We start from the raw sequence: 24,206 nt of genomic DNA, 5'->3' as shown, positions 1-24,206 counted from the left end.
TACTTCCCAGGCACACGAGCAAGGAACAGCGTTGTAATTGGAACAGCTGGGACTCTAACTGGCACCTAGGACTCTAATTAGCGGCCATATGGGATGCTGGTGCTGCAGGCAATGGCTGAACTTGCTGTACCACAATGCCAGCCCAAGTTTTATTTATTTACCATCCATTGGGTAACTTGCCAACTGCCCTCAAATAGCTGAGGCTTGCTAGGAACTGGAAATCCAATCAGGTTTTCCTGAGCAACATCTTAAGCACTATGCCAAATGCCCATCTCATTATTCCAAGACTGAACACGGCTTTACAACAGTAGACACTCGTGAAATATTTGCTTTTTGAACAAATGTTTGATTAAAACTTTGGGTAGCTGTGTATATATATATGTGATGGGACTTAGATAAATATGATGTGTGATGTGATGTGTGTGCTATCTAGTTAATCAATGACTCACACAGTTGAATAGCTGCAGGTACTGGTTAAGAGGATATTCAAATAACCCTGCGATACAAGTTGGCTTGGGCTTGAGTAACAGTAGTGGGGAATGAGTTTGGGAGAGGACATGAATGTTTGGTTCTAGAAGGAAAGGTATGAATTACTCCTCGGGAAAAGTATAGTGCAATGATGGAATTAAGAAAACACTATAATTACTAGGCAGCATGGGAGAGGTCCATTTGCAGATTACTGCAGTCAATTTAAAGCGAGAATAATGAACCTAGCTGTTGGTGTGTTGGTTTCTGTGAATTGGTTTGATTAGTGCATTTATCTGCTGTTCTTTTATCTTTTTGTTACTGGTTCGTGGGAGCCGTTCAAAGAATTTGCTCTAACCCTGCCTGAGCTTGTAAATCATTCTTATTGGCATTTACCTTTTGGCTTTGGTATTAGTGTTATTAAAAAAAAAAAAAGTCTGGTCTTTTATCTTCTATGGGTTTTTGTTGGCGTAAACAAAGACAGAAATTCTGTAGATTGGTAGTTTTCTCATCCACCCTGTGAAACTCCCACGTCTGGGGACATTCATTCATTTGATTCTCCTGGATCTTTCCAGATTCAGCATCCGTTACCTACAGACACTAGCAGTTTTGCTTCCTTCTAACTTGTGTCATTCTTCTCCCTCCTCTTTGGAAAGGCTGCTCTCTGCAGCTGAATTTAAAGTAACAGCACTGAGAGCCACTGCCTCGATTACTCTTTCTTTGACAGCGTTCTGCTGCTTCCCATTTGAGATCTAGACAGTTGTTTTACAATGTTAAGATCTTATTCATGTAATTCTTTTTTAAAAATGAAGAAGAGATTTTTGTCAGATGTCTTGTAAGTAAGCCTCAATGAAAAGGGATCTCCAATTTCTTTTCGGTTGTTTTGTTTTTTGTTTTTTTTTTTTTCTTTTAAAGACAGTAAAATAAGCCCAAAAATGTTCCTGGTGCATTTTGACAACTTTGTCTAAATGTATATAATCCATTTATCTGTTCAGATTTTTACATGAACTAATTTGTAGAGCTAAACAATGTAACTTTTTGTTAAAGCCTTTTTTGTAGATTTGGACTATTTTATTTTTATTTTACATATTCTCGTCTTACTTTTTTTCATTCATTTGCAGTTTCCCTAAATGAGATGCAGTTTTTTTGTTTGTTTCTGTTGCTGTTTTAACCATGTATTAAGTTCTAAGTCATTGTGATTTCTAGGCTATGTTTCTTTTCTTTTTCTACCCTTTTACAGGTACATCTAAAATGTTCCAGTTTTCTTTCTCTGTTTTTGTAAATTTTTTTTGGTGATTACCCTTTAATTGTAAAGCACATATTTTCTTTAAAAAAAAATAGTCTCTTAAGTCTACACACTTCTTCAAAAAATGCGTTCTCTCTTAATCTCTTGCATGCAATTATAGCAAATACTTTCCTTCAAATTAGAAATTAGAATTTCGGCTTTACATTGCCAGTGTTTATATAGATTTACATATAAATACACACATATATATCAGTTCATCAATTTTTATCTTTGACTTTGTTATCTTTTTTTTGTCTTTTTTAAAGACTTTTATTTATTTGGAAGATATTCATTTATTTGAAAGGTATGGTGTAAAAGAGAGAGGAGAAAGAAAATCTTACACCCAGTAGCTCATCCCCCAGATAGCCACAGTGACTGAGGCTGGGCCGGGCCAAAGCCGGGAACCAGGAGCTTTTTCCACATCTCCGTAAGGGTGGCAGGGGCCCAGGACAGGGGCCACCTTCTCCTGCTTTCCCAGGCACATTAAGATGGAGCAGGATTGGAAGTGGATCACCCAGGACTCGAACTTGCTCCTATGGGATGCCAGCACAACAGGCAATGGCTTCATCCACTGTGCCACAGCATCAGCACCATGTTTTCCTACTTGCCAAGATGCATCTTTTGCCACAATCTGTAATGATGATCTATTCATGGAAACCCTTCATAAAAACCACACCTTTCATTGAGTCTCATTCTGAAATGAGTAGAGTCACAAACCTTAATGACTTTTTTTCCTTCACTATAAAAAATATATCACTATCATCCTAGCTGTACTCTTCATGCTGCAGTTAATATGCTGCATTGCTTTGGAACACAGATCAGCAAACGTCTGCCGTAACAGGAGGGAAGGCAAATGTTCCAGGGGTTGCCGGTCACTGGCTCCCTAGCAGCTACCCAGCTTGGATGTGAACACGGAAGTAGCTGGCGCTGTGATGTCAGCAGATCATGCCTGATCCTGCCGCGATCAGGAGGCTATATCTGCAGAGAAAGCGAAGTGCCTGCTTTGGCCGTGGTGCCTATTCTGCATTACTGGTTTAGATGCTGCCGACTTACTGCCTTTCAGGGTAATAGCTGGGGTATTTCTTCTCCTTTTGAGCTGCTTCCCTCAAATACGATCAGTTGGTGGTCTGAGCATAGTTCAACAAGTTCATGGAACATGGAATTCCATGGTAATTATTTTTGTGCCAAAGGAAACCATTGACTGCGAGCATGAGAGAGATCTTAAGGAAACTCATGCAATGAAACTGGGCATGGATTTCAAATTTGTTTTTCATCAAAATGATCTTCTTAAAATTCCTTTTTTCACACAAACTTTTTGAAGTCCTTTCATATTTTTCTTAGGTTTTATTTTTATATTAAAAAAAAGAATAGGCGAAAGAGTTCATACTTCGTTTTTTCTCCAGGTATGATACAATGAAGAAATAGCAAACTTGTCTTGTTTCTCTTTCCCTCTCCCCATGTGTTGGTTACTTGCTGATGGAAGTTTCTAGTATTTACCTCTGTCTGTCACCGGATCCGTGTGGGTCTGGAGCCCTGTGGACCATCACACAGTGATGATGTCTGAGTGTGAGCATAGCCTGTGTCCTGCACAGCTCTGTTTATTGTTGGGACAGAACGCCGTGTATCTGATGGATTGTCAACCACAGAGGCTCAGGAGGATAGAAAGTAAAACACAAAGGTACTGGCCCACTCTCTCGGCTAAGGACCCACGTCTTAGAGACCACAGTGTTGTCTTCCTGACTTCTCCCTTGGTGAAAAGGGCAAATTTTCACCCTCAGGCTATTCTGCTAAGGCACTCATCTCCTACGGGCTCCACCTTCCCAATCTGACCACTCCCTCAAGCTCCCACCTGGTACCATCAGCTCGAGCTTAGAATTTCAAGATTTCAACACAGGAATTTGCAGGGTCCATGTACAGACTGTAACAGCCACATCTTTCTGAAGTTCAATATCAAGGTAGATGTGAAATGATGCTAATGCATAACACGCTGCTCTACCCATTTTTAGCTATTTTTTAGGAGATACAGGTATTTTTAAAAGCTCTCATATTTTAGAGTGTGAATTTCACCAACTACATCACTCCAATAAAACTAACAAAAATGATTTTTCATCCCAGTGGGGGGAATGAGATTCATTAAATTATGTCCATTTCTGAGCAAAATATTTTAAAAATCTAAGTAACAAAACTTGTCAACAGGAATATGGCTATCTAAGACCCAGAGCCAATGTGTAGCGAAGTGAGAAGATCTGGGCGTTAGAGCATAACGGGATGACATGACCCTTTCCAATGGACATTGTTGTGGATGCTTATCTGGAAGTCCAGGGCTGAAATGGCTTTAACTCTCGGATCGGAATTCAGGATAGAAAAAATGACCAGTGGCATGTAAATGAGAAAGAATAGAAAATACTTAGAAGACAACAAAGTAAACAACAGTACCTCACTCCAAGGAATTAGAAAGTAGAATTCTATACAAAGTACCTCTGGCTCTTTGAAAAAGGACCCTGAAAATGTTAGTTACTAATGTTTTAGAAACTCATCTGGCTGCCAATCATTGTAACCATTGCCAAACTTTGAATCACTCTGTGTGTTATCAGAATGTTGGGGAGAAAGCACCATTCAATGTATTCAGCTTGGGATCTGGCGCTATCTGTCCTCGGTGTTGGACCTCACGATTAATACTTCCATATGGACCAGGTGTTTCTCCTGAAGGACATTAGTGCTCATTTCTTCACTAAAAAAGTGAGAAACCCAGGTGTGAGACAAGCAGCAGTAGCTGTCTGCTACTGGTGTAAAAAGAGAAGATGGGTAAAAGTGAATCTCCTCAAAAGCAAAGCACCTCCAAAGGTGGAACATGAGGCCTCTCCCTCTAACAGCAAGTTCTTCACTTCTGGGGGAGCAGAGATCAAAGGGAGATAGCTGGATGGGGTGGCTCGAAGAGGGCTTTGGGAACACTGGCAAAGCAGGCAACCAGGGCAACTGAGGCCAGATGACTATGACAGAGGGTACAGGAAATGAAGAAATCAGACTGAAAACAGAAAACTCCGAGGGAGAAGAATGTTCTGTAAATCCTGTAATACAACCACCTTACCCCTGTCCTTGGCTTTCTTGTCTTTCCAGTAACTAACCCCTTTGAAAATGTTCTAGGTCAAAATTTTCCCATCAGCAGATCACTTGTGTAAGGTTAAAATTACACTTGACCCTAATGAGAAAAAAAATACACATGCACACAACAAAAACAGCTCCAAAACCAACGTTTGCTTTTCTGGTGGAAGAGCACAACACCTTGAACATCTTTCATCAGGTTCCAAAACTATCTCATATTACTAAAAGGGGGAAAAGGCATTATCAAATTTTCATTAAGTGATATTTAATTTAAGGAAGTACATTCATGAAAGAAGTAGTTTTGATGAAATTTAAGGCAAGCATTTAGGTCATTATGGAATATTCTGCTTGCTTTTTGGAGAACAACCATGAATGTTGGTAATGGATACGGCAGTGATCACTCATGGCAGGTGCAATGAGTTGCACATCTATTGCGTGGATCCCCGACCGTGTGGGGCCTCTGTGCAGCACTGTCGGAGATACCCTGGGCCTGCTGTGCGAAGCAGTTCTGAAGGACCCAGGAGCACCCACAGGCTGTCTGGATCCCCAAACCAAACTTTTTGATGACCTCCTTGAGCTGGCTTACTCAAAGTGTAATTTAAAAAGCGCTTCAAAATGTTCATGGAAAATATAATCTTTAGGGGCCCGGCAGCGTGGCCTAGCAGCTAAAGTCCTCTCCTTGAATGCGCCCCGGGATCCCATATGGGCGCCGGTTCTAATCCCAGCAGCTCCACTTCCCATCCAGCTCCCTGCTTGTGGCCTGGGAAAGCAGTTGAGGACGGCCCAATGCTTTGGGACCCTGCACCCGCTTGGGAGACCCAGAAGAGGTTCCAGGTTCCCGGCTTCAGATCGGCGCAGCACCAGCCATTGCGGCTCACTTGGGGAGTGAATCATTGGACAGAAGATCTTCCTCTCTGTCTCTTCTCTCTGTATATCTGACTTTGTAATAACAATAAATAAATCTTAAAAAAAAAGAAAATATAATCTTTAAGAAATTTATTTATTTATTTATTTATTTATTTATTTATTGGAAAGGCAAATTTACAGAGAGAAGCAGATACAGAGAAGAAGATCTTCCGTTCCCTGGTTCACTCCCCAAGTGCCACAACAGCCAAAACTGAGCCAGTCTGAAGCCAGCCAGGAGCTTCTCCCTGGTCTCCTACATTGTTGCAATGTTCTAAGGGTTTAGACCATTTTCTACTGCTTTCCCAAGCCACAAGCAGGGAGCCGGGACACAAACAGGCACCCATATGGGATCCCAGCATGTGTAAGATGAGGATTTTAGCCACTGAGCCATATGCTGGGCCCAGAAAATAGAATTTTAAAATGTTCATTTCTGGTGCCCCTAATCCCGAAATCCATGATAGTTTTTTGTTTGTTTTTGTTTTTTGCTAATGTGCGTTTTTCCATGAACTGATGAAGATATCTTGTGGTTTTGAAGTTTAGAATTTTTTTTGCCTGACAATAAACTTCCTGGTTTAAAAAAAATTTATTTGGAAAGCAGAGTAAGAGAGACACACGGAAATGGAGACAGATATTTCGATTGCGCTTTCTCTCCCCAGAACCCTACTTAGCCCAGCTGGGGTAGACAGAAGCTAGGAGTCAAAACGAAGTCCTGATCTTCAGGGAAGGCCCAAAATATTCTTGTGAGGAAAATCCAGTTCTTAGATTTGCTAGAAAATTCAAATGAGTAAATGTTTGAGGTTTAAATACTCACACTTGCCACTTGTTGCCATGACACCGAGATAGAATCTCTCAAGGTCCCCTACTGGTAAATTATGAAACTCACCCATGTGGAGAGAGAAGAAAATTGTGTTTGCTTTCCCCTCCCCCCACATCTTCATTACACAGAAGTATTCCCTTGAGCAAACAGTGGTAAAAAAGCAAGAAATAATGCCACATGGGCCTAGCTCCTGGTGAAACTTCTCCAACTCTGCAGCAGTAACCGACTACTTTGCTGTGGACGGAAGGGCAACTCCAGTTCACTTAGGACTCGGTGGAAATCTTGCCTGGTCGGCCATGTTCCAGACAGTTGATGGAGAAGCCACACTGCGTGTGTTTCTCACTCCATCCCTCGGACCTCAGATCTCTGATCTGCAAGGCAAATGGAATACAGTTACTGATGTCTTTGGAAACCTCAGGAAGCTATCCCACCTTGCAGCACTCCCATCTTACCTGATCACCAACCACAAGTCCATGGATCTACATTTTGGCTGAAGTATGCTTTCATCAATGCTGAGACTACCCAGAGAGGTTACTGTGTGAATAATGGAACAGCTGTCTGCACAGTGTGACCCTCACCCAAGCCTGTTGTCACCCTGCAGTTGTTCCAGAACACCGAGATTTTCCAAATCCTACGGGAACAAGGGCTCCATCCTCAGGAACAAAAGGCCAAGGGAGGGCCCGGCAGCATGGCCTAGCGGCTAAAGTCCTCGCCTTAAACGCCCTGGGATCCCATAGGGGCGCTGGTTCTAATCCCGGCAGCTCCACTTCCCATCCAGCTCCCTGCTTGTGGCCTGGGAAAGCAGTCGAGGACGGCCCAATGCCTTGGGACCCTGCACCCGCATGGGAGACCCGGAAGAGGTTCCAGGTTCCCGGCATCGGATCGGCGCGCACCGGCCCGTTGCAGCTCACTTGGGGAGTGAATCATCGGATGGAAGATCTTCCTCTCTGTCTCTCCTCCTCTCTCTGTATATCTGACTTTGTAATAAAAAAAAAAAAAAAAATTTAAAAAAAAAAGGCCAAAGGAAGGGAGTTGATTCACAATGAAGCAGAAAGTACAGCAACGGTCTGATTTAGTGGTGAGCCTTTGCCTTTCTCTTTGGACCAAGCAAATTTATGACAAGTCCCAGTAACTAGTCACAGTGAAATGGAGACAACTACCAGATTTTTTTTCCTGCAAATCATAGCCATAGCAACTGAAATGCAGATATTTAGAAGATTATTTCAACCTGTAATCATCCTTCCTTTAAAAAAAAAAAAACCATAACAATATAAAATGGTTAACTGTACTACTAACTGTATGGAAATGATAAAATTCACTAGTTTGTAAATGACTAATTGGTAATATAGTCTTCAGATTAGCTAGGTTGAAAGCTATACCCTAGTTCGTTAATGTACAATGAAATCCCAATGTCTTGCTTGGCATGACAGGTCTCAACTGTGTATATACATTGAAAAATAGCACGGTACTGCTTTAAAATATGGAAGTATGACATGATCATTCACACTGTTAAAATTCAACTAGAAAGACATTTTAATCTTTAATCAGTTTAGATTTACTTTATAGACACAATTCTAAACATATGATCCTGTTCCCTTTCTCCCTACTTCCCTGTTCCTTTCTCTCATTGAGACAGCATGTTAGTTTACATTACAGTTAAAAGGCTTAGTGTCTCACAAAGAAGTTCAACAAGTAAAAAGTAAAAAAGGCCCTAGTTTAATGGGAATATGAACAATGGCTACAAACAATAATTGAATGGAAAAATGGCCATGTAACACATCTGCATTCATTTTTAAAGTAATCACAAGTCTTTCAAACTAGAGTAGTTTAACACTCTAAGCCATTGGTTTGACAAAGGTATGAAAGTTTTATTGCTCATGGACTGGAAGAATCAATATCGTTCTGATGTCTATAGCTCCTAAAAATCTAAAAATTCACTGTATCCCTATCAAATGTAAAGCATATTCTTTACAAAATTAGAAAAAGCAATCCTAAAGTTCACATGCAATCATAAAGATCATAGAATAGCCAATGTGGTCCTGAGTAAGGAAAATCAAATTGGAGGCATCATATCTGATTTTAAACATGCCACAAAAAGCTGTAATAATTAAAACAGTGTGGCACTGACATAAAAAGTAATGCGTAGGTCTGTGTAACAAAATAAAGCCCCAAGAAACTAATCTGCCTACATACAGTCAGCTTATTTTTAACAAAAGTAGTCAGATGAAACTGGAGTAAGGATAATCTCTTTAACAGATGGTGCTGCTAAAGTGAACACACACACACGCGCATATATGCATATGTAGTAGCGTGAAATTCATACCACTTGATTGTGTGTGTGTGTGTATGTAATCCACTCAAGAGCCAGAGCCACAGCATAGTAGGCTAAGCCTCAGCCTGAGCAGTAGCAGTCCATATGGGCACAGGTTTGAGTCCCTGCTGTTCCACTTCAGCTTTCTGCTTATGTCCTGGGAAAGCAGCAGAGGATGGCACAAGGCTTTGGGCCCCTGCACCCTTGTGGGAGAGCCAGAAGAAGCTCCTGGCTCCTGGTTACAGATGTGATCATGATCAGCTTGTGCCATTGTGGCCATTTGGGAAGTGAATCAGAGGATGGAAAATTTTGTGTGTGTGTGTGTGTGTGTGTGTGTGTGTGTGTGTGTGTAACTCTGCCTTTCAAATACACATAAGTAATTTTTTTAAAAAAGTCAACTCAAAATCCATCAAAGACATGAGACTATAAAATTACTGTGAGAAAACATGGGGAAAATACTCCAAAACATTAGTGTAGGGAACTGCCTCTTGGGTAAGACCTCCAAAGCATAGGCACCACAAAAAAACCTAAACAAGCAGGACTAAATCAAACCCAGAAGCTTCTGCACTATATAGAAAAAGATTTTTAATAAATCCAACACAGACAACAAAAGGAATGATCTCTTTCCAGGCTCTGTTGTTACATTGAATCCTTCTGCTTAACAAATACAGCTGCACCCTAAGCTCTGGTTTTATGTAAAGCAAATGGCAGCCAACAGCATTCTGTCTGTAAGAGTAATGTAGGCAGGTGTGTTCTTGGTCATTTTATTGATCGTTCGGTTTTTGGGTTTCGTGGCTCTATTTTCCTTACTCCATAGCTGGTATGTTTTTGCCCTAGTTAATCTGCCAAAGAAACGAATTGTTGGCAGGAAATTCTAGTTATAGTAGTCCCTGCTAGACCAGGAGACCCCCAGTGGGTGCCTAAGATCACACATAGGACTAACCTGTATATTTACTATGTTTTTTTCCTACATGAACATATTTGTGATAGAGTTTAGTTTCTGAATTATTTACCAGACAGGAAGATGTTAACAATAATAAAATAGAGCAAGGATAGTACTATTCAATAATCCAGGTGATAGTTTTAAATATATTAAAAAGATTACTTGTTTATTTAAAAGTCAGAGAGAGAGAGAAATATCTTTCATCCACTGGCTCACCCCCATTGGCTGCCAAGGCCAGGAATGAGCCAGGCTGCAGCCAGGAGCCAGGAACTCCATCTGGGTTTCTTGTGTGGGTGAGAGGCAACCACTTGGTCCATCTTCTGGTGCCTTCCAAAGTGCTTTAGCAGATCGCTGGAGAGGAAGTTGAGTGTCTGAGACTCAAACTGAGATTCCAATATTGAATATCAGACACAAATCAAAGCTTAATCCATTATGGCACTCACCTTTTTTTTTTTAATAAAGGCTACAGCTTTACAACTTCTCATTGGTGTATCACAGTTGCCCACACCACTACTGTTACATGTTTCAGTGAGGCTTACAGTAACATTTTTCCTCAAATAAATAATATGCACTTAGAATTAGCTGAGTGTGTCCCGTGAATGAAGGTGTGGGTGTATTCATGTATATTCCTTGTAAGCCCTAATCCGAGTGGTGTGATTTTGTAGTGAGCACCCGCACTGTATCCTTGGAAGTAGCTGGTAATTGTGATGAAAGTTACAAGCCATTCATGTGTGACAGTATCTATTGTAACATATCATTCATGTGATCTCACCAACAATCTGTTAATACAAAAGGCAATTAAGCAAAACCAATAACCATCCATGTGGCTTGAACATTTTTTAAAAAGATTTATTTATTTTTATTGCAAAGTCAGATATACAGAGAGGAGGAGAGACAGAGAAGAAGTTCTCCCATCCGATGATTCACTCCCCAAGTGACTGCAGTGGCCGGTGCTGCGCCGATCCAAAGCCAGGAGCCAGGAATTTCTCCCACGCGGGTGCAGGGTCCCAAGGCTTTGGGCCGTCCTTGACTGCTTTCCCAGGCCACAAGCAGGGAGCTGGATGGGAAGCGGGGCTGCCAGGATTAGAACTGGCACCCATATGGGATCCAGGTGCATTCAAGGTGAGGACTTTAGCTGCTAGGCCATCGCACCGGGCCCTGGCTTGAACATTTTAGCCCCAAACAAAATCAGATAACTCACTTGCATGTAGGAATAAAAGACCATGATAGATACTTGGAATCATTTATTCAAGGCATTTTATATAGTCTTGCAATCATAATATAGGCGTATAATAAAAGAATATGAAAAGGCAAGGGCAAGTATAAAGCCAGTGTGTCGGCATTTAAAGTTAAAGCTCTTCAAAGTTACAAATGTTCTACTAATAGGATTCCTGAAAATTTTGGAATGAAAACTTCATTAAAAACATCATAATACCAAATGACATGCCACTTAAAAGCAAGCAATTATATATTAATTAAATGTTTATATTCCCACGCTCTAAGACTTAATGCATTTTACATTCAAGTTGAAACAATTCAGCACCATTTTAAATTGAGGGATAAATGAAATACCTTGTGTACAAAAGTGGCTGGGACAAACCTCAATTTGAATGCACAGATTGTGAGCATGAATTTAAGACATCAAATAGACAAGGGGTATCTTTTAGTCCCTACCAGACCACAAATTAATTATTGCAATGCAGTCTGCTAACGGTTGGCTCTGAGTAAAAGAAAAATTTTGTCGAACTGAATGTCTCCTAGAATCTGAAAAGCAGGAATGTTTGTGCTTATCCTGTAAGATTTTCAAGAGAAAAAAAAAGTTGTTAAAAATAATGTGTAGTGAATAGAAACTGTAAATAAAATTATTATATAAAAATATAAAGATTTTCTGGAAATAGGCAGGTTGTGTATTAATTTATGTCGTGATACTGGTGGGAGGCTGAATCCTCACGTTAAAGGGCTGGCCCTCCCTCAGCCAGGCTTTAGATTGGATAACAGGGCATATGATGGAATCACAGAATTGCTTTCCTATTGGCTCATGTTTTCACAACCTTGATGAGTATCAAAGCTAGTCTCTTCTTAGTATTAAAATCGCATATCTTACTTCTTAGGTTGAAAGTGTTTGAATTAAAATCCGCCGAGGCTGACATGAGCTTCTGATTAATCCTCTCCCTACAAGCTAACCATTACCTGAGTTTGGGCAGTTGTTTAGGGAGAAGACTCCTTGAGGTTCAGCAGTATTAAGTGAGGAGTGAGCACCTGCAGGAGACCTGGGGATGTGTGGGGTGATGGCCGTGAAAGAAATACACACCATGAGAATAAGCGAGAATCTTTGACTTCCCCATTGATTTTTTTTTTTCAAAATCAACAAAAAAAATGCATGTTACATTTAAGGGAAGGTTCTTCAGAGACTTGAAATACATTTTTGATTATTAGAAATATGTAAATGCATATGCTGTTTTAAGTTATTTTAAAATAAAGAAGGGTCATGAAAAATGACTTAAACTGCAGACATCTTTTTTAGCTTGAAAATTCTATGAACTTAATGGAAAATAATGATATTCTAGAGATACTGACTGGAGTTAGCAAGTCTTTTCTATGTTCCAACACCCAGCAGGTGAGTGTCTGGCAGATGATGATGGATGGACAGGACGATGAGAGGCCCAAAAGATGACTAGGAACGTGTCTTCATTATGGGTCCAAAGGCCATGATTTTTGGCTAGACTTTAGTACAGGAGTAAGGATCTCAATGAAGACAGGAATGTGCAACCTGCAGACGCCAGTCTGGCTCAGTATGAACACTGACAGTAGTTTTTGTTTACCATTTTTGTTTCTTTTGGAAAGCAGATACAATATCTCTATTAGGAAAGATTATCACTTGAAAAGATCACACTGCAGTCTGAAAACTAAGAAGCGATTTAAGCCAGAGAGGAGCGTCTCAGAAGCCATCCCACAGCTCAGAGACTAGCTCGGTGGAAGTTCTGTCTGTATTCTCTGTTGGAAGCATGTGCCCCAGCAGGCAAGGACCAAGTGTACCGCTGACCGCCCCTCGGTTACCGTCCATTTCCAGCCCCTCTTAGCATGTATGTGCCCTCTGAGGGGACATGGCTATTGGTCATTGGTGTTGACTCCACACCACCTGTGACAATTAAAATAGGATGCCAACTCACTGTGAACATTCTGCCTAGCCTGATCTGGCACTGGAAATGCCTGGAGATTTTGAAACCTACTAACATAGGAAAACTTCTGCTTAAAGCACCATGCACTTCAGAGTCCAATTTAAATTCTTTCTGCATCTTTTGAATTTAGGCAAAAGAGAAAATCTCTGAATTCTGTGGTGGTTCACAGTGTAAAGCAAAGTCAAACCTGTCTCATTATGCAGCACAGACCTAGGTTTTATGTTTTCCATGTAGATTAACCCCTCTAGTGGCTAATGCCATGTGTTGTGTTAATTTGGACCATGTTGCATACACAGTCAGGTGTGACTGCTGAGTAGCAAGGTTCAGTATTGTAGGGTATAGCATCCACTGTGTCATCAATTCTGAAAAATTTAATTCTTTTATCAGTTCTCTTTTTAAATAATTGAACTTTTTTAAAGGTAGAAAAGTTGAAAACCTCAAGATCTTTCCTATTTTTTTTAAAGTATTTGAGAGACAGTGGTGTTTAGGAAACTTGTTTGTATGGGTTTTGTGTCAGCGAGGAAATTTTACTTCTGGTGGGGACTTTAATATGCCAATATTACAGATGGGTTTATCCCATCTGTCATCAGAGTGACTTCACAGTCACACAGCTGTCCCATGTGTAGGGTTCCCAGAAGGATCCTTTTAAGATGTCCACTGGAAGTGCCCCTGCACATGGAAAAACTCAAAAATGGAGGCTGCATCACCTGACAGGAGCTAACAGGTCATTACTCAGTTCACTCCATGTCAGGATGAGGTCATGCGACTTACAAACCACAAACATCATTTTTATATAGGGACATAACTATCTGAAAACATACACTGCTATTTTCCTGCTACCTATACCGTTTCTTGACACCAATGGTCATGTGTTTCTTGCTCAGCACCAAATGTGTCTGCATCTATTCTCACAGCAGGAGCAGCAGTTCCCAACTCAGCTAGGCCAGGACTGACACAAGCCCGTTCCTGGGATGACCTGCTGAAGTTCCAGCACTGTAGAAACTAATGTTGGCTCATTCATTATTGCTATATTTATAATTCCAAAAGAAGCATAAGAAGCTTGGATTTCTCTGAAAAAGCCAGGGATGCAACTACAGCATTGAAACATTGTGCTATTTCATGAAATACTGTGAATAATAAGTATTAAGAGTTTCCCAAATAATGTTGATGTAGATGTTCAAAATCCAGTTATGTATTTTGATGCAGAACAGTCTCAACAAAAATTCTGTTATTGTTTTCTGTTCTCTTTTTTCAAAATATGTAATCCTACTGAAGCTTCTCTACGTTCTTCCCACTTCAGAACACCAGGCACTGATTGATCCATGGGGAGCTTGAGCTGGCTTCCTAATACCTAGAGTAAGGAAACGAAACACGATGAATGGTTAACTTGGTATCACAAATGAATACAGAGACACATTGAAAGTCAACCTTTTGAAAGCTTGATCTAGAAATTTCCTTCTGCCAAAGCAACAACCATGAATACATTACTTGCATGATCATCTGAAAAAGGCTTTTATGTTAGTTCCTGATGCCTACACTCTTGAGTGAAACAACCTCTGGAACAAGCAGGGCTTCTGGAACCAGTGGCCCTGGCTACGTGAGCTCATTCCTGGAACAAGGGTGACACAACCCAGGAGCCAAAGCCAGGGTCCCTCTACTGCTTTGCATTGGTATTCCTGGGCATGGCTTTGAGTGCACAGTGATGCCATGTTACTGGATCTGACCCAGTTTATCAACTACTGTTGCATTTAAACTGTGACCCTAGACACCCATGTGCAGAAGGGAGAATACACTCAAGTCCACGTCGTAAACCATCAGCATCCGACCAGTGCATTCTGGAAGGAGAGAGAATTTAATCATAGTATCTTACAACGGAATAGAATCTTCATTCTCCGAGTCCACATTTTTTTTTTACAATGTGGTAACAAGGAAGATAGGGAACATTAATGACACATACCTACTCCCTGTGTGATTTTTTAACATGCTCAAAGAAAGCTGTGAAATATCTGATCAGCGTGGAAAAGGATCAGTGAACTGAGAGTGAGTGATACATTGTTAGGTTAAAGCATGGAAGTTAGACACACTGCTGCCTGCATACAAGTTTATGAAACGGGGGCTTAGTCATGCTCCTTGTGCTCTGCTGGACAATGTGGCCTTCCTTAGGCAGCTCACACCTTTATCAAAAGACCACGGAGCTTCCTCCCTGCCCCGAGGACGAAGTTCAAACCTGTTAGCTTGCTCTTCAATGCTGATCTGGGTCCCAAGTTATTTCCTCCTTGCATTTTCCCCAAGTCTTAGCTCTGTGGAACTATGAAACTTGGGCTGAGTTGATCTTTTGCAAACATGCCCTGCCATCCCCTCCCAGCTGTCCCAGCGTGGCCTTGCTTCACTCCCTGGAGTGCAGGCCTCAGCTTCCAGGCCCAATTCAAAAGTCCATGCTGAAGTCACTTCCCAATCTCAGGCTGAAGAGCATTCTCCGTCCCCAGTGAGGGAGGTCCAAGGTCAAAGTCAACCTAGGAGGCCAGTTGCCTCTTCCTGAAGGTGGGCATTTTCTCTCTGAGTCCAGCATTCTGCATGGGTCCTTTCACTTGGACTTCATAAAGCAAGCTTGGTCATCTTAATATGAATCACTAACTGTGGGTGCTGATGCTTCCTAATATTTTCATCTGATTAGTATTGCTAATTAATGCAGGACCTCAACCACTCTTGCAGCTCAACTGTAATGAAAATGGTGTCACAGCGGGAATCCCTCTTGTAGAATCACCCTGTTGTCGGAGACTAACAGGACTATTGCTTTTATCTATGTCCTGGCCATATCCACTTCACTGGACTCTACTGATGATAAGAAGGTGGATTTTTAGCAATGGAGGCAGCTCTCGGGAACTGCTGTGAGTGGAAGGGAGGGATTGTATCTCATTGTAACTAATGCATTTATTTGACTTTAGATTGCAGTGATGTTCTAGGGGTTTCTACCATACCATGACCAGCTTCTCAAAACATGGTGCATGGAACAATCCAGGCTTTCTGTGTTGTGGCTCATGAGAACAAATCTCAGTCGATTTCCTCAGGGCCAGTCCCTGGCTGTCAGAGGCTTTTCCATGGCCAATGCTATGATGACATTTGCACAACCCAAGCTCTGCTCCTTCTGGTGAATTAGGGAAGATGTCCTCCCACCTGGCTCCACCTGAGGACCTGGGGCCATGGCCTCCAGCCAGGGCTCTGGGAATCGAGCAGGGGCTTGTGTAGAGCCCAGCTGGGGAGTGAAGCCTGCAGGCAGAGCTTGCAGAGCACCTGGGAAAGCTCCTGGCCAGCAGGTTGAAGTGCAGCAAATCACTGCTCTTGTGTTTGGATGACAGAGAAAACTCTGGTGATGCGGGAGTGTCTAGGCTAGCTCTGCTGCCCCCTCCTGCTGACACGGAGCCACTGGTGCCTCTCACTGTCCAGGCCTGAGCTGCTGAGTGGTCAGTCTCTCTCTGAGGACATTCTCCTTATCCGGCAGGTAGCAGCCAGTCAGTATCGCTATGATGCATTTCCCAGCCACTGTGGAGCAGCAGGAATGGGGTAGGACAGAAGACAAGCTGGTGAACCTACCTAGCCTTCATTAAAGCAAATTCTGGCTACAAATTGACACACAGAGCAAGGGAGACTTACGGTGAAATTGTGCAGCCCGAGGCATACGCGTGATGTCCTGTGTAGCGAATGTCACAACGAACAACATTGTTGCTGTAGTCTGACTCCGGCACCAGGTAGCTGGGGTTGACGCTGACCTACGCAACAGAAACAGCATTGGCAGTTGAGGACTGGTCTATTTCTACCTATTCCCACAGGGCTACCATAGGGAATTATTCATGAGAGATTTCAGTTCCATTAAACTGGGAATGGAGTATGTGGGAACACATATTCCTGAGACACTAAGGTGGAGATTCATTCTCCCCTGAAGTTCTTCCAAATAGGAGATATTTTTCATCTTCCTATTGTTTGCAAATGGTTCTAGAAGAGGCATGAACACTTGGAAGCCCATGGTGTTTAACATTTGAATTGCGCAGAGAGGTCCATAGGCCTGCCGTGGACACCCGTGCACTGTCTGCAAAGATCTCTACCTTGAGAATGTAGTTGCCAGGCTGTACGTCTGTAATGTCAATCCATTGGCAGTCTATGTCTGCAGCGTAGGTGTCGTAGCAGCCGGGACTCAGCCCCTGCAACAGACAGAGCCAGAAGGTGAAAACGGTGGTGCATGGTCAGGTAGTGCCGAAGGTACTAGGTACTAGGTACTAGGTAGTGCTGATGTTTGCAAATGATTTTATAATTTAGTGCTTGCGAGGGTCTGACATAAAAGTAGAATCAGTTTTCATCTCCCTTATCTCCAGCTAAAAGTGACGCAGGACCCACTCGTTTAAGTAGTGGCACACCTCACTTCCAAAAAGCTACCTAAGTCACCAGTGACATCCTTAAGTCACAGAATGGGCCACTACTGACCTTGGACCACTTAATAATTAACATAGCCCAAATGTCCCTCTGCAGAGAAATCCTTCATCCAACAGAACACATCTTATGAGGGTTCTCCCATGTTACTGTCTGCCTTGTAGCACGGACTGGCTAACATTCATCAAGCATTGTCACACGCCAAGAAGAATTGTATTCATGTTAAACAGGCAACTCCTGACCTGGCACAGCGCAATAACCTAGTGGCTAAACCCCTTGTCTTGCATCTGCCGGGATCCTATATGGGTGCTGGTTTATGTCCAAGCTGTTCCACTTCCCATATAGCTCCCTGCTTGTGGCCTGGGAAAGCAATAGAGGATAGCCCAAGACCTTGGAACCCTGCACCCATGTGGGAGATCTGGAAGAAGCTCCTGGCTCCTGCCCTGAGATCAGCTTAGCTCCAGACATTGCGGGTACCTGGGTAGTAAACCAGCAGATGGAAGATCTTTGTCTCTCCTTCTCTCTGTAAATCTGATTCCCAATAAAAATAAATAAATCTAAAGTAGGAAGATTTTAATTATGCAACTCTAATTCTAATCACTGCATAAGACATTGTCTTTGTTTTATTAATGCAGAAACTGAGGCGCACCAAAGTCAAGTAACTTACCAAGGGACACACAGCTAGCAAGTGGCTGAGCTGGTTTTGAGTTCAGGAGATTTGGGTCCAGCCAGCACACCATCAGTGAACTTACCCTCTGTTCCTCTATACTGTCAATCATATTGTCACCAAGACTGCTCATTGAATTGAAGGAAGAACCAGATCACTTGTAGAACCTTGGTCAGCTGCTTGGGTTTAGCTAACACAACCATTTACTATACAATCAGCAAAGCTAATGTGACTGCCTTTGGTTTTGTATTTACTATTTGTATTCAGTATTTTACTTTGTTGGCTTAGAACACAGACATTACATTAAAGCAAAAAGAAGTCAGTCTTTGCTTCACACTTGAATACACTGAATCACCTTTATAGTAAAACTAATCAAAGTTGACATTGAGAATGTTTTGTTTTTTAAATTAGGTTCATGTTCAAGAGAAGTTAGGGCCCGATGGGGTGGAGGAATGCTGAAGTCAGTTGCAATGCAGGAGTGTATCCAGAGGATATATACAAGAAGGCCTCCACAGAAAATGAAGTGGGGTGCACTCCAAGGATTAGAGAGGTGGAAACACTGTAAATTCCTAGAATACCGGAGGCAGCTATTTGAAGAGTGAGCCATCCACTATACCTCCTCTTGTAAGTGGAGAGATAAACTCCAGGTCCCTATCGCTGTGGTGCTAGGAGGCCCACAGGCCACTGAACAAACAGGCAGCCTACACACACATGCCTGTTACACTGGCCAGTGACATCTCTTGTTGCTTAAATAAGAAATACTGCCCCAGAGCTTGGAGCATTTACACCACAAGCCTCCCCAACCCCTCCAGTTCTCGCCATCACTGTTCTGTCCAAGCTCAGGGAAAGAAGAGATGGCAATATTTAGGTCATCATGAAGCTTCCTACTGCAGGCCTGGAAATCGCTTCCCAAGATGACAGCTGCAGATCCCTCTAGCCCTGGCTTATATGCATCCGCCGCTCCTCGCCAAGATTTGGGTTACAGTAAAATTAGAATGTCCTCTTACAAATTAGGGTTTCATATGGAAATCTCAACACGGCTTTTTAACTGACACACATTTTCCAATTCTGAGACCTCGAAACCGCTTAGGTCAGCAGTATTTTAAAATATCCATCCAAAGGACATCTGCCATCAATTATACTGTAGTTTAAGTATATGTGTGCAGAAAGAAACTGTATCCTCTGGTTCTTGTTCCTGTTATTGAAAGAGACAACTCTTTAAAGCACCTTTTAAGAACCTTACACATTTTCTCTTTTTAACCTCAAGCACTGTTCTGTTTTTAGCATAACAGAGGGGGAGAGGAAGGTTTAGCAGGTGCACAAACAGCAATTTCTTTGCTACCTTATTCCCCTTGATGTTTAAGTAAGGAATGAGTGCAGATGTCCTTTTCCCAACTCTTTTCCAGCTTGATAATGTGAAAAATGAAGCAATTGTTCAGAGAGTCGGGAGCAGAGAACACAGACACGTGGCTTCTTGCAGAGGCCTGGGGTCCTGCTCTCTGGGTACCTCTCACCTACCTGTGTGTGGGCAGTACACGCGAATCGTCGGTGGTAGCCATAGTCGCAGGAGGTGTCCTCCAGACAGAAGCTCGCTTTGTGCCCTTCAGCCACTCTCCTCTGGGTGTTGGCATCAAGCAGGTCGTAGTGGCTGAACTCGTCCATGCTGTGGTAGTGTCTAACGACCCACACGACAGAGGTACAGTGTCAGTGACAGGCAGGGACAATGCTGAGGACCTGCATTCCCAGGTACATTAGCAGGGAGCTAGTCTGGAAATGGAGCACCCGGGACTCAAACCAGAGCCCAGAAAGGATGTTGGCAATGCAGGCACAGCTTAATTTGTTAGGCTACAATAGTGCCCCACAAACTTTCTTTAGTACTCATGGTAAAGACTTAAAGAGTATTTTGCTTTTCCAATCTACCAGGTATAGTCGTTGGATATTAACAGAGCTGACTAATAAATTATCTATGCTGCAGGGAAGCTTGGTGTGTGTTCTCCGCTAGCTCTGCCTTGGCTGCACAACAGATGTGCCACTCCACAGAAGCAGCACATGACTGTCTCTGACACGTTAGACAACGCAGTGCTCATATATTTAAAATCTTGACTGAAATGCAGAGGAGAAATGATGGCAGGTTTTATCCACCACTACTGTTAAAATGGGATGAATTCAGGCTGAGAAATAAAACATTCTTATCTGACTAGCAAATTGGGTGGCCCGGGGCTACTCCTCGCATTTCATCAACTCCAAGGTGTTCAACTCACGCCAGGCGAAAAGAAACAATGAGAAGTGGCGTGAATTTCAGAAAGGAAGTTGAAGGTCACACATTAGGATTTCCTGGCAATAAACACCAGGGCAAAAGCACCATGACCTCATGGGAAAAGGTTTAAGTGGAGGATGGAATAGAAATCACTATGGGTTAGATACAGACTTTTAGAAAAGTAGAAGTGTCCTTCATGGCTCACCAAGTGTATCGTTTGCATGTCTGAAAACAATTCCAATCTTTTTGATAGCAACACGTGGTCTTAATTAAAGGCCACTGAAGGGGATAGTGCTGTGCTACCACGGGCAAAGCCATCACCTGGAAGACTGACGTCCCATATGGGCGCCAGTTCTAGTCCCAGCCACTCCACTTATGACCCAGCTCCCTGCTAGCATGCCTCAAAAGGCGGTGGAGGATGGCTAGACCCTGGGCCCCTGCACCTAGTGGGAAACTCAGATGCAGTTCCCAGCTCCTAGCTTAGGCAGGGCCCAGCCCTGGCTGTTACAACCTTTTGGAGAAGGACCTAGCTGGCAGAAGGTTTCTCTCTCTCTCTGTGTCTCTGTCTCTGTCTCTCATCACTCCCTCTCTCTAACTCTGCCTTTCAAATAAGTAACTCAATCATTTTTAAACAACAGCTCACTCTAGGAGCATTTAGCTGTTTCAGAAATCCTGTGTATATACAACTGTAAGCTGCTCTGAAGGCAGCTGCTGTCCTGTATCCAGTTGGACTTGGAATTTCCAGTCCCAGAGATAACATCTACCAGCTGGTGGATTGTCTCCTTTGACGAAGTAAAATTCCATAGAAGAAAATGTGCACCCTTTGGGTAAGAAAGACGATGTAGGCCCATCATCTGACAACCATCAGCAAAAGGGGAAAAGCAACCCGCGAGGACCCAGGCAGCCCCACACTTACTGATGACAACTGTGCCATTCCCAGGAGTACCGTGGTCGGCTTGGTAAGAAGTCTGAAGTGCCTTGGTTTTTCACTCTCTGGGGGAATCTGAGCAGCACCCTGTGATCGTAGTCTCTGACATCCGCCCTGTATGCTGAGCTGGATGTGAAAGGGGAGACAATTACTGGGGTCACAGAATAATAACTGCTACACGAGAGTGCACCACTTCTTCCCTGGCAGGACCAGAGGAGGTTCTCGCAGGCCAGGGCATTCTGCTGTTTCACTGTTTGCTGAATCTCCCTTTCCTGGCAGAGTCCCTGAGTAGTGAGAGCTCGTTGCAGACCTGGGAACCGGTGAAAGACAAAACCTACTTCCAGGTAGAACTTAAAAATGCAGTAAATGCAGCACTAACAACCACCATGAGAAAGGTTAACTTGGTACGAAAACTCCTTCCACTGTAGGAAACAGTGAAACAGATGTGGAATTTGTCCCAGTTAAAAACCCGTGGATATTTATTAAGGATTTGAATTCAGGTGGGACGTTTCTTCAATTACTAAGATAACTAAAACTAACAAAAATCATTGTGGAGTTCAGATCATTCAAGGGGTTCACTTCACCAGCCTTATACCAAGAGGCTCTCACTGTGTGACATCACAGAAGACTGAGGGAGGAAGGTTAGGAAGACCAGCAACAAAAGCCAGCTTGCATTTCTTGTCCCAGCTGAGCCAGGGCTGAAGGAATGTGCAGGTGCCATTGGGCCCCTGCTCCTAGCTCTCCTCTGAGGAGGCTCCCTACCATTCATGACCTTATTTTACATTAGCATTTTTTCATGGCCTGCTCCCTCTGCTGGCTCCGCAGCAGCCAAGACAGAAAGGCCCCATCCAGAAACGGTTCTTTTATTTTAGCTCTTGCCTCACGGTCTCATGTTGGCTGCAGCCAACAGCAAACAACCAAGTTAGCCGTGGCCTTAGACAAAAGAGGGAGAGTCAGCCATTCCCACTGAGGACAGCCACAGTGGCAGATCTGCCCCCACTCTGATCCCGAGAGACAGGGGACTGCTCTGCCGTTACTAGAACCTTCTCTGCATTCATGCAGACTTGGTTTTGCAGGTGAATGGAAACACTTGGTTCTAAAGAGTCTTGGTGGGAAAATATCATGCGGTACCCCATATCCAAGAGAAGGGTTTGCTCCAGCACCCCACCCCTGACCCCTCCCTTCGTGCGCGTGCAGTTTGAGAGGCAGAACGCTTAGAAATCTTCAAACTATTAGCCCTCCATGCAGGAGGTCAGCATGGCCCAGAGATCATGTCCCATTTCCGAGCTCCTATCTTTACGGAACAGAAGCATTGAGTGCCAGGCGCCAAGGAGTCACCGGCCAAGACCCCAGCCTGTACCTGGCCAGGCAGTTCTCCTCCGCAGCGCAGCGCAGGTTGTACATGGCCATCTTCTGCACATACGTGGACGCCTGGATGTAGTAGGGGTCCGGCACCAGGTCCGGGAGACCTAAACGTCAGCAGGCGACAGGCGCTGAGGTGAGAAGTGCTGTTGGCCCCACAGGTGCCTAGCTCCATCTCCTGCGCCCAGCGGCTGAGGGTGCAGGAGTGAGGGGGCTCTTGGGGCTGGGAAGCAAAGTGCAGAGGCAGCAGCAGGGGGCCAAGCGCATTGTTTGCGGCAGATTCCACTGCTGCCAGGTCGGGAGTGGCAAGGGGAGGGACCGCATCTGCCAGGCCTGGCCCCGCCGCACCCAGCAGCCACGTCGAGGGCGCACTTCGTGGGGCGCTTACCGTACTGGAAGTAGCCGGTGCCATACCCGGGCCGGTACCTGCTGCCAGGCCGGGGCCTCTCGTAGGTGTCGTAGTAGTTGTAATAGGGGTTGTCATCCGAGTACTTGTAGGGGTTGTACGGGTCGTCACCCATCATACGGTCCACGTGGCTGGGCGGCCGCAGGTTACTGAGCGCCGGGAGCTCGCCCTGTGCCGTGCGGTTGCCTGTGCGCGAAGGGCTGGCATCACTGGCCCCAGATGGCGAGTAGCCGGCTTGGAACCAGTGGCGGGCGGCGGGCCGGGGGCGGCTGGCGGTGGCCCCCGCCGCGGCCGTGCGGTTGTCACGCAGCAGCAGCACTGGCGTGCGGGGCTGCTGGCCGGCGGCGCGCTGGGCACCCTGGGCGGCAGCGCCCGGGTCGCGGCGACGCTGCGGCTGGTACTGGGCGCCCTGGCTCAGCAGGCTGAACACCTGCCCGTTGTTCTCCCATTGGATCCTGTGACGCCAGGTGCCCGGAGCAGCGGGCTGCGGCTGTGGCTGCGGCTCACGCGGGGGCCGCTGCTGGCCTGCAGTCTGCGGGGCTCCGCGCACCAAAGCGCAGAGCTGCAGTGGCCCGAGCAGGAGCACCGTCCAGGCGCAGAGCATCGCTCCCAGCACGGGGTTGTCCCCAGCACTCGCTGCTCGGAGAAAATGGAAAAAACAAAACAAACAAAAAAATGAGGCTCAGGTCACGTGAGGAAGGGGAGCGGGAGGGGGGCGCAAGGCCTGTCCCTCAGCCCCGCCGTGGCCCTTTCCCCAGTTGGGGTGGCTGCTGGGACGTGGCTCGTGTGGCTCTCGCCTCTCTGGGTCGCTCTGGAAGGCGGGGAGCGGCACAGTGGCCCGGCGTGCGGGCAGCGTCTGCAGAGGAGGAAGAAGGGGAGATTTTAAACTTTCTGGCACGTTTGCAAAGTTACACAAGCCGTCCTGGCGCGGCCGGCCCTCGGCGATTTGTTCACGTAATGCGATTGGAAACGTGCGGGGCGGACAGCTCCGGGCCGCCGCCCCGCCCGCCCGCCCGCCCGCCTGGCCGCCGCCCCCAGACACGTTGCACAGCGCGCGTTCAGGACGCAGCGCGCGGCCGGAGACGCTCGGTTTAATCTGGGGCGAACATGCAGGAATTTCAAAAGACTCAGACAGGCAACGGCAGCCAGGCCGTGG

The 24,206-nt window shown here is 44.6% G+C and overlaps 1 protein-coding gene and 1 long non-coding RNA gene across 3 annotated transcripts in view; one reads left to right on the top strand and one right to left on the bottom strand.

Annotated features, from left to right (window-relative positions):
* The window catches only part of LOC131482608 (uncharacterized), a 75,165-nt gene that overhangs the window by 2,733 nt on the left and 48,226 nt on the right, over positions 1–24,206 (top strand). The gene's annotated exons all lie outside the window — the stretch shown is intronic.
* LOX (lysyl oxidase) lies at positions 14,080–24,187 on the bottom strand. Of its 2 annotated transcripts, XM_058677386.1 has the most exons (7): positions 23,033–24,185; positions 22,643–22,751; positions 21,271–21,408; positions 19,616–19,772; positions 17,109–17,204; positions 16,660–16,775; positions 14,080–14,359 (listed from the first exon to the last, which is right to left on the bottom strand). In XM_058677386.1, exons 1-7 carry the CDS (start codon positions 23,652–23,654, stop codon positions 14,353–14,355), a joined length of 1,245 nt encoding a protein of 414 aa, XP_058533369.1. In that variant the 5' UTR covers positions 23,655–24,185; the 3' UTR covers positions 14,080–14,352. The 2 variants fall into 2 exon arrangements, with proteins under 2 accessions (XP_058533369.1, XP_004586416.2); XM_004586359.2 differs by lacking the exon at positions 14,080–14,359 and having other exon boundaries at positions 16,656–16,775; positions 23,033–24,187.

The sequence above is a fragment of the Ochotona princeps genome, chromosome 19, assembly GCF_030435755.1.
Source record: "Ochotona princeps isolate mOchPri1 chromosome 19, mOchPri1.hap1, whole genome shotgun sequence".
Taxonomy (NCBI): Eukaryota; Metazoa; Chordata; class Mammalia; order Lagomorpha; family Ochotonidae; genus Ochotona; species Ochotona princeps.
Note: the sequence above shows the minus strand (reverse complement) of the source record. Positions and strands in the feature narration are given on the sequence as shown.

Bases quoted from the DNA above. Each gene is read 5' to 3' on its own strand.
- LOX (XM_058677386.1), bottom strand. From the start codon at position 23,654: ATGCTCTGCGCCTGGACGGTGCTCCTGCTCGGGCCACTGCAGCTCTGC. The intron at 19,773-21,270 runs GTAAGTGTGGGG...GTGGGTCGTTAG, and splicing joins GAATGGCACAGTTGTCATCA to ACACTACCACAGCATGGACG. The intron at 16,776-17,108 runs GTAGAGATCTTT...TCTGTTGCGTAG, and splicing joins CTGGCAACTACATTCTCAAG to GTCAGCGTCAACCCCAGCTA.